At 40.5% G+C, this 10,353-nt stretch overlaps 1 protein-coding gene across 1 annotated transcript; it reads left to right on the forward strand.

The window, feature by feature from the left end:
• Positions 1 to 7,869: 7,869 nt before the first annotated feature.
• LOC125587261 lies at positions 7,870 to 8,904 on the forward strand. Its single transcript, XM_048757489.1, has one exon. It carries the CDS (start codon positions 7,870 to 7,872, stop codon positions 8,902 to 8,904), a length of 1,035 nt encoding a protein of 344 aa, XP_048613446.1.
• Positions 8,905 to 10,353: the final 1,449 nt, after the last annotated feature.

Genomic DNA, 10,353 nt, shown 5'->3' on the forward strand with positions numbered 1-10,353 from the left:
TGTTTAGTATTATGACCAAAAAAATTAAAATTAATGAAGGGTTTAAAACTTCCAGTAAATACATTAATTTCCATTCCCCCCCTTCTTTGTGTTAAAATTTGTCAAAAAGTGGTCCTTTTCATTTTTTTTAAACTTCACTACTTCCATTTATTGACAATAACTACTTGTTACATGTACAACTATCTCTAATTTATTCCACAACTAAAATTTAAAGAGAGACACAAATTCCTTGTAACCAATATTACTGTGATCTTTTAAAAAAAGATAACGATAAATGAAATCAACATTGTGATCTTATCTAAGTGATCTAACCAATATTGGTGCAAGTGTATGATGATAAATCTGTGGCCATGATTAGTAACTTTGCGGAACTGCAGAATGGCGTTTTAAACGTGATTCTGTAAATGTTTTTGCCAATCAACAAAAATTGTGGAATGAAAAAAAATGCAAGAACGCAAGTTTTTGTTTTCGGTGACAAAATATCATTTTAAAATTATAAATAAATAGTAATAAAATTTTAACAAAATAGTTATGTTGTAAATAAAATTATATTATAATTTATTTTATAATATTATAGAATGTCAATATATTTTTAAAACATATTGAAAAATAAGCTAATATTTATAGTAAAAAGTAAAGTATTTTTAGTAAACATATGAAAAACAAGCTAAATAGTTATAACTCAAACCTTAATTATGATTTTTTTTTTTTTGATGAAATTTCAAATTTATTAATCAACTAGGTAAAAGAATTACATTTACAAAGAATCAGATTATGAAGAATATACTGAAAGTAGAAAAGAATAGAGAGGCCTATAGAAAGACCCCCATCTGCCTAAGCCGTGAGCTCGAACCATCTCTGTAGCAGTCCAACATATCGATGCTGCGGACCATACTTCAGCGACACTATCCTATTTCTCATCGATCGATCAATGGCCTTATGCATTCGGTTCATCGATACCCAGTTGCCCTGATGCCGCCTTGAGTTTCTCTCTCTCCATATGTGTTAAATGATTGTTTGGAAGATCATCTTGAGTAGGATGGAGTCAAGTCTATTTGCCCTTTTGCGTTTGATCGCATTGAGTGTGATATACCAGTCAGGGTTGGTCCTGCGTCCAAAGAACCCTCTCCCTAGACCTTCCCAGACAGTGAAGGAGTAGGGACAAGCAAAGAAAAGATGATCTCTTGTCTCATCCCTTTCTCCACAAAGTCCACACCCTGCGTAATACCCCAGCTCCTCATCCTGTCTCCGGTAGAAAGCCGGTTTTGCACTGCTAACCAAGTGATAAAAGCGTACCGAGGTGTGCTCTGCGTGAACCATACAGCTTCAGACCAGTCTACCTTAGGCTTTTTGTGCCTAATCTGCTCCCAAGTACTTGCAGTCTAGAAACTGTCTTGAAACTCGTCCTCTCCTCGCTTCCACAGGATCAGATCATCTCCCATGTCTTCATCAGGAACCGGGATTGCGAGTATCTGATTGTATAGAGTCTGGAACCTCCTGCTGCGCTTATTTTTCAAACTCCAGCCATCCCTGGAGACCGCATCACACACCAGCGCTCTTCAAGGTAGGCCCAAATATGTTGTGCCTATGGCTCCTGTGACATCAATCAACTTCCCTGAACCCATCCAATTATCAAACCAGAAAGACGTAGTTGATCCATCTCGAACCTCCATTTTCATAAACTCATACGCTAAGTCCCTTAGCTTAAGTAACTTCCTTCAAATCCAAGATCCCTTACTGTCATCCCTCACATCCCAAAAGGAGTTTTGTCTAAGCATATAGTGCTTAATCCAACAGACCCATAAGGATGTTGTTTGAGTAAAGAGCCGCCATATAAGCCTCAACGCGCAGACTTTAGAAGTATCTCGCAGTCTCCTAACTCCAAGCCCTCCTTCTTCCTTGGGATAACACACGTCTGCCCAACTCACTCTAGCCTTGTGGGTTTGTGCTGGCGATCCCGACCAAAGGAAGGCACTACACATGCTTTCTATTGTATCCAAACATTTTGCTGGAAGAATAAAAGCTGAGCTCCAAAAGGTCACCATGCCCACAATAACCGATTTTATTAACTGGAGCCGACCCGAAAAGGACAAGCTCTTATTAGACCAACAGAGCATCTTTCTTCTGATCTTGTCTATCAATGGCTCATAGTCGTGACCTGTTAAGGACTTGGTGGTTAAAGGCATCCCTAAGTATCGGATAGGGAGATTTCCAACTCCAATTCCCAAGGATTCTGCTTCAGTAATCATGGCCGTTTGATCACTTCCTGCTACAAAGACTTGAGATTTTGCTGCGTTTATGTGGAGACCAGACAAATCAGCAAACTCCTTCATAACCTCTATAACCCATTTACCGACTCAATGGTACCATCAGTGAAGACCAGAATGTCGTCAGCGAAACTTAGATGAGTAAGCCTAACTCCCTGACACTGAGGATGATAGGCGAATTTCCTGTCCTCAGATGCTTCATTCAGAAGTTTTGAAAGTACATTACTCAGGATAACGTACAGATAAGGCGATAACGAGCAACCCTGCCGTATTCCACGTGCGCTGTTGAAGAAACCTTCAAGGCTGCCATTTACTGAGACCGAAAAGGAAGCTGTTGAGATGCATAACCTGATCCAGTTGATGAACTGTGATGGTAGCCCCATCGCCTGAAGTACTGAGACAATAAAAGACCACTTGGCTATGTCAAATGCTTTAGAAATGTCAAATTTTATAGCACATCTTGCTGAGCAGGAATCCTTGTGATACCCATTTACTAACTCGGAGGCCAAGAGAATATTTTCCAGCAGCAGCCTCTCTTTTATAAAAGCGCTCTGATTTGCCTCAATAGCTCCTGGAAAAATGAGCTTCAGCCTGTTAGCTAACACATTCGAGATAACCTTATATAGTAGATTGCAACACGCTATGGGCCTGAAGTCCTTCATCTTCTCAGCATCTGCAAACTTTGGGATCAGCGTTAGACTTGTTGCGTTGATTCCAGTAGGGAGAAAGCCAAGGAGGAAAAAGGACTGAATTGCCGTAATAAAATCCCTGCCAATCACAGGCCAAGCCGCAACATAGAATTCTTTTGTATAACCGTCTGGTCCTGACACTTTGTCGTTTGGTAATGAGAGCATGGCCTCATATATCTCACGTCCTGAGACAGGAGCAGCCAGCTTTGAACAGACGTCCCCTGGGCATATATATGTCAGAAGATCACAGAGCTCATCGCTTGTAACCTCTGCTGCAGTCGCATTTTGAGATTGCAGGAATCTCTGGAAGTGCGCAACCGCTTCTCGCTTAATGTCGACAGCCCCCGTGAGCACTTCTCCAGTCTCGATAATCAGCCTTCTAATGGTGTTTCGAGCAGTACGGGTCTGGACATAACGGTGATAGAAGACTGTGTTTTGATCTAGCCTGCAGCCATCTGATACACGACTTTTGTAGCCAAAACTTCTCCTCTATTTTTGCAAGCTTTTGCCAACGATCAGAAGCTTCAGACTCCTGAACACAGTTTTCAGGACTGGGATTCACGAGCACTCTATTCTGACATTCGCATAGTTCCTCGTATGCTTGCTTGGTTCTGTTTGGCAAATCGCCAAATCTGGAACGGTTCAGAGCTCTGAGATTGAACTTAATCAGCTTTAGTTTCTTGTGGAAGGAAGATAGGGCTGAGCGCGAGTGATAAAGCTGAGGCGATGTATCCCAAACTTCCTTGACTGTGTGCAAGAAATCTTCGTGTTCTACGAGATAATTAAAGAAGCGAAATGGCTTTCTAGATTCATCAAGTTGTCCCGAGAGCCTGACCAGACATCTTGCATGATCTGAAACCCCGCCCGCTTCAAATTTAGCAAAAGACTGAGGATATCGCTGCATCCATTCCCCATTCACCAGTGCCCTATCAAGCTTTTTGCCAATAGGATCTGCATCCCTTTTGTTCCACCATGTAAAAAGAGCTCCAACATATGATAGATCCGACAACGCACAGTCGGTTGTTACTTCTTGAAACTGCATCATTCCAATCTGATCAGTTCGATAATCTAGAGCACGAGAATGCTCAGAAGACGATAAGGTCTCATTGAAGTCGCCAATGAGTATCCACGGTAAATGCAGATGAGAGTAGGCTGCTTGGGTTGCTCTCAGGTCTCTCCAAAGCTGAGTCCTTTCTGCTGACGTATTGTGCGCATAGATAGCTGAGCATATGAACTTCTGCCCCGTTTCTGGTATCTGAATGGCGCAAGATATGATCTGATCACTCATGTGCAATTTTGTTACCACTACCTCCTCACTAGACCAGCAGAACCAGATCCTACCAAGCTGATGGTGCTCATAGTTAGTTATAACTTGCCAATGAGGCATAGCCGCGTCCATACACTTTGTCAGCTTTTCTTCACGAACCCTTGTTTCTACTAGACATCCAAACCTTGGCTTCTCAGACTGAATCCAACTTCTAACTGCTCTGTGTTTGCATGGCATGTTAAATCCACGTATATTCCAAGCAAAGAAACTCGTCATAGCTTCCTTACGGAAGATTTTTTTTGTTGTCCCTGCCTGCCCACAAACTTCAGATCTTTTGCTCGGACGATAGATTTCTTTGCTGATTTATTCCCTAAGGTGGGGATCTTTCTTCTTCTTTTTGCTACCTCAGTTTTGGGTTGGACTTCTTTCTTTTCAACTAACTCTCCCTCTTCAATCTCCTCTACCACATGGTTTGTATCCTCCTCATACTGCTTCTCAAGGTCTTCATCCTCTTGCTCCAAATAAGGTAACGTCATCATCCTTTTGAAACTTGGGACTCCCCATTGAGACACCAGGTTGCTTGCCAGACACCAGTGACCAATTTCCTTCTCCAGCTGCTGGAAAAGACTCAGTTGTTGGCTCAACAATTTGAATACGAGAAGTTTCAATAGAGTCCATAACATCCTCCTCCTGCGATGCCATCTCTAAGCGAACCCTGTTTTGCATAAACGGATTGATAGGTAGAGCTGAGAGCTCCTTCAGCAGGTCTGTAACCACATTTCATCCTCTTGCATTGCCATCTATAGCCACACTTCCTCCTCGTGCACTCTGCTCCACTGAAACAGAGGGAACTACTTCAAGTCCCCCATTATTCGCATCCTCACCTCCCCGCTTGAGTATCTTAATACTATCTGCTTTACAGTCTGAACCCTTGTGCCCCCACCCTTGACAAACACTGCAGCGAGCAGGGAGTCAGGGGTAGCTAACTGCAATCTCTCGTTGGTCTCCATTCTTAGCTTTGAAAGTAATCTTCTCCACCAAAGAGGTATGCAGGTTCACCTCAGCCAACACACGAGCCACGTCCAACCGAGTACATCTTTCCGTATTAGGATGAAGTTTGACAAACTTCCCCGCGGCCGTTGTCAAACACTTCAAACCTTTGTGAGAAAATAGATCGTTTGGGACGCCCTTAAGGTCGATCCACAAGGGCATGGCCGTAAGATCTGGTGGGTTCAAGGCTGATTCAGGGGTCCATTCGCTCACCACCAATGGCACGTCCGAAATGTGCCAGTAACGCCTTTGAATCACTCGAGCTCTCATATGGCTGTTTTCAATACGGAACAAGACCGTGTTCTTTTCAATGAACTGCACATCAATCTTAGAGCCGCTCTTCGAAGAAGCCCAGAGGTGATTCACAGTGGCGTGAATAGATCCCACATGAGGCGCGTCTCCGATGAAGTAGTCCACGGCATAACTCTTCCATAGCAGTTCAGCGTCATCAAAGATATCCTCCGGTACATGAATCGCCGCCACTCCATTGACAACATATATCGAGGGAAGATGCTCTTCGATTTGGTTTTGCTTGGTCCACGGCGATTTAGGGCTCGCCCCTCCCGTAGTCTCCTTTGCCGTAGGTCTTTTTGCTGGGTCAGATCCTTCTACGGCAGTCGAGATCGGAATGATGCCGCCGCTGGTATGCTTAATTATGATTTTAACTTTATAAGTCTAACTTTTTTTGTTTGTGACAAAACATCTAGCTCATGTACAAATCTATTTATGAACTTTGGAATCTTTTCCCCACCCGTTCGCTAATTTTATCTCTTATTAGTTATTATTACTAATTACAAATCACAAATCACAAAACATGTACTAATTACAAATCACAAAACATTTTATTTAACAGATTTTTGTCGTTAGACAACATTTTTATTTAATTATTTTGCTTTTTCCCCCAAAAAGGGCCAAACTTTATCACATGATATTACTCTTCTATGTGGGCACATAACCCAAGAAGAATTATGAATCCCGCTCCGATTCGGAAGGGAGATAGATGGGGAAGATGAAGAATCAAACCCAAACACCAATTAAAAAACTTTATTTTTGTTATAAACCATTTAGTGATCGACCCATTTATCAGCCCGTGTAGCAAGACGGGCCAAGCCCATCCGCAGGATCATACTAGCGCCTATCTACTCTTGTGTTTATCTACATTATAGTTGGTGTTTATCTTACGTATTGCTAGTCATTATCTAGTTAATGATAAGTACGATCTCATGTCGATCCAGTTTTAGACCGTCATTACCATATGTATATAAAGACCAGTTGGTCGACCTAATAATACACACAAGTTCCCCTCTTCATTCACAACACGTTATCAGCACGACCTTGTCTCTAAACCCTTCCAAAAAATCCACCACCCATAAATCAGAAACCAAACGATCTCTTGCTATTTTCCAGCGACTCCTAAAGCTCTTCCAGTCGCCTCCTTTTCTCTCTGTCAGCAACCAGCAGCAGCTCTCTCTCCTCACAGACCGTTCAACTCATCACAAAAGGTTCAGGTATCTTCAGAAAACTCAAAACAAAACCAAAAAGGACTTAAACCCTCAGCCGCATACATACAGCTACATCTAGCCGTATGTCTTTGCAGAATAAAATCTAAAACCCTAATCTATTTTCAAAGCTTAAATCTCGTCTTGTTTCACCCTGTTTAAGCTTTTTGATTTTTTTTAATCTTCCTGATGTGAGTTAATTGCTAGAACCTTTTAGGTTGACAATTACACCAATTTTTTTACATATCCGACTGCTGCATCAACTTAATCTGATTGTTTGCTTGCATTAGAAACTTGTTCTTGAATGTTTAAAGTCTTTCTCTGATATGTTGAAATCGACTAGAACCTGTCTCAAATTTGAAAGAATTTTTTTTAATATTTTTAAGATAAATCCGCTTTTTCTTATAGATAAATCTGAAATTTTTAAAGATAAATCCGATTTTTTTTTTATAAATCCAACTGAAAACAATATATTTTATATTTTAATTCGATTTTCCTATTTTTTAAAAAAAAAACCTTATATCTTTATCTTAAATAAAAAAAAAATAGGATTTTCAGCATTTATCAGAAAAATATCGATTTTTTTTTTCCTAATCCTACTAGGAATAGGAATTGCTAGTATTTATCTGAAAATAAATAAATTTCGGATTATTACTGATATACTAGCATTATCAAATCATTATATTTAATCTGATAAATATCGAAAACAAATAAAAGTAAGAAATGATTGCATTTTTTTTGAAAATGTATACTAATCTGATTTCATGCATGGATTTAACTTTATCTCGATTTTGTATAGGTTTAACTTTACCTTCCTGCATATCACATGATATCATCTGATTAGGATAGATCATTCATACTGATTAGTTTACTTTCATGTCGAAAATTGATAAAACTGATCAGATTTCATGCAATGGATTTAACTTTATCCTAGATGTATAGGTTTAACTTTACCTTCCTGCATATACATGAAATCGTTTGGATCATTGAAAAAAAAATATTGTTATTTACTTGCATTGCTTGTACCCGACTGAAAGAGTATGTGAATGATCCGATTATTTTCTTACTAATGGGGATAAACTACAAATATTTTTCAGATGTCAAAGATTGCGAATCTTGATTTCAGTGCTTTGAAAAGCAATGGTGACAACTACCTGGAATGGGCGCTTGATGCAAAGATCATGCTGCGATCAAAAGATCTTGGTGACACAATCACCGAAGACAACAATTCCAGTGACAAAGACAAGTATAGAGCTATCTACATGATACGCCACCATCTCCAAGAGAACTTGAAAACTCAGTACATGACCATGGAAAATCCATATGACCTTTGGATCGCTTTACAGCGAAGATATGACCACCAGAAAACGGTGTTGCTTCCAAAGGCTCAATATGATTGGAAACACATAAGGTTCTTGGACTACAAATCAGTAGACGAGTACAACTCAGTCCTGTTCAGAATTGTGTCCTTGTTAAGGTTATGTGGTGAAAAAGTAACCGAGGAAGAGATGCTTAATAAAACTCTCTCCACGTTTCCTCAAACCAACATGGTATTGCAACAGCAGTACAGAGAGAGGAATTTCGCCACATATACTGAGTTGATAGAATGTCTCTTGTTGGCTGAAGCTAACAACGAACTGTTATTGAAAAACAGTGAGATGAGACCTCCTGGTACAGCTCCATTACCCGACATCTCTAAGCTGGCTATAGAGCCAAAGAAAGAGAGTAACCTTGTCCAACACAATGACCATCCCGGTCCAAACCGTGGAAGAAGTCAAGGACGAGGTCGTGGTTCTTTTAAAGCACACGGGCGAGGACGTGGTCGCGGTACCACACCCGGCTTTAGCCGTGGTCGTGGCCGAGGCCGTAGTGTGTCTTTTAAACCACAGATCAAAGCTGATCGATGCCACAGATGTGGTATGGGTAATCATTGGGCAAAGAATTGCCGAACTCCTAAGCATTTGTGTGAGCTTTACATGGAGAGCTTAAAAAGAAACCCGGAAGCTAACATGGTTCGAGACCCGGGATATGATGATGATGATGATGATGACTTGGAAGACGTCCAGGATCACCAGCACGAGTCAGACAAAGTTGATCACATGGAGTTTGAAACTTCAGACATACTGAAATAAGGAATTAAAATTCCATATCGTTTTTTTTATTGTTTTCCCCTGGATTTGGTGTTCTTTAAGATTGTTTATCAGTGTTTGGCTTTGGATTTAACTTTATCCTTATGAATGAATAAATTTTTTTTTCATTTCTCATATGCCTAAGAATTAGATCATTAAAGATACCATCTCTGAAAATTTTATTATTGTTCATTAACTTTATGATTATTGTTTTTGAAGAATGAAAAGTGGAATGGATACAATCGTGGTGGACAGTGGCACCAGCCACACCATTTTGAGAGACAAACGATTTTTCATACATCTCACACATAAGGTAGCTAACATCACCACTATAGCTGGCACGGCTAGCTTAATTGAAGGCTATGGCCACGCCAATATCTTATTGCCAAAAGGTACACATCTTGAGATTGAAGATGCTTTGTACTCACCTAGCTCAAACAGAAGTCTATTGAGCTTTAAAGACATAAGACTGAATGGTTTCCACATCGAAACAATGGGTGAAGGAAGTAAAGAATTCCTACAGATTTATAAAATCACCCAAGGCAATAAGAAAGTCTTTGAGACTATACCTGCGTGTGGGACTGGTCTTTATTATGCCCAGACCAGTCTTGTTGAGGCTAATGCCGTCTTGAATAAAGAATTCAAAGAAGAGTTCACTCTTTGGCACAATCGGCTGGGACACCCCGGTTCGAACATGATGCGAAAACTCATATCAAATTCAAATGGTCACAGTTTGAAAACAAAAAGAGTTATCCCTAAGAATATCACATGTGAAGCATGCTCACAAGGGAAACTAATTACTAAGCCATCACGTACCAAAGTGAATAAGGAAGTGACAAATTTCCTAGAAAGAATACAAGTTGATATTTGTGGACCAATACACCCACCCTGTGGGACATTTAGATATTTTATGGTCCTGATTGATGCATCCACAAGATGGTCACATGTTTGTCTCCTATCAACTCGTAATCTAGCACTTGCAAGATTGCTGGCTCAGATAATAAGACTGAGAGCACATTTTCCAGATTTTCCATTAAAGACTATACGTCTAGACAATGCAAGTGAATTCACTTCCCAAGCTTTTAATGACTATTGTATGTCCATGGGGGTAAGTGTGGAGCATTCTGTAGCACATGTCCATACTCAGAATGGCCTGGCTGAATCCTTTATAAAACGGATCCAGCTGATTGCCCGGCCACTCTTAATGAATACCAAACTCCCAGTATCAGCTTGGGGACATGCAGTACTACATGCAGCTGAGCTAATTCGCATCAGGCCATCTAGTGAGCACAAATACTCGCCATCCCAACTACTAACGGGTCATGAGCCAGATATATCCCATCTAAGAGTTTTTGGATGTGCCGTCCAAGTGCCTATAGCACCACCACAGAGAACAAAGATGGGACCTCAGAGGAGGATGGGAGTATATGTTGGATACGATTCCCCTTCTAT

Source organism: Brassica napus, chromosome C5 (genome assembly GCF_020379485.1).
Source record: "Brassica napus cultivar Da-Ae chromosome C5, Da-Ae, whole genome shotgun sequence".
Lineage (NCBI taxonomy): Eukaryota > Viridiplantae > Streptophyta > Magnoliopsida > Brassicales > Brassicaceae > Brassica > Brassica napus.

Bases quoted from the DNA above. Each gene is read 5' to 3' on its own strand.
- LOC125587261 (XM_048757489.1), top strand. From the start codon at position 7,870: ATGTCAAAGATTGCGAATCTTGATTTCAGTGCTTTGAAAAGCAATGGT.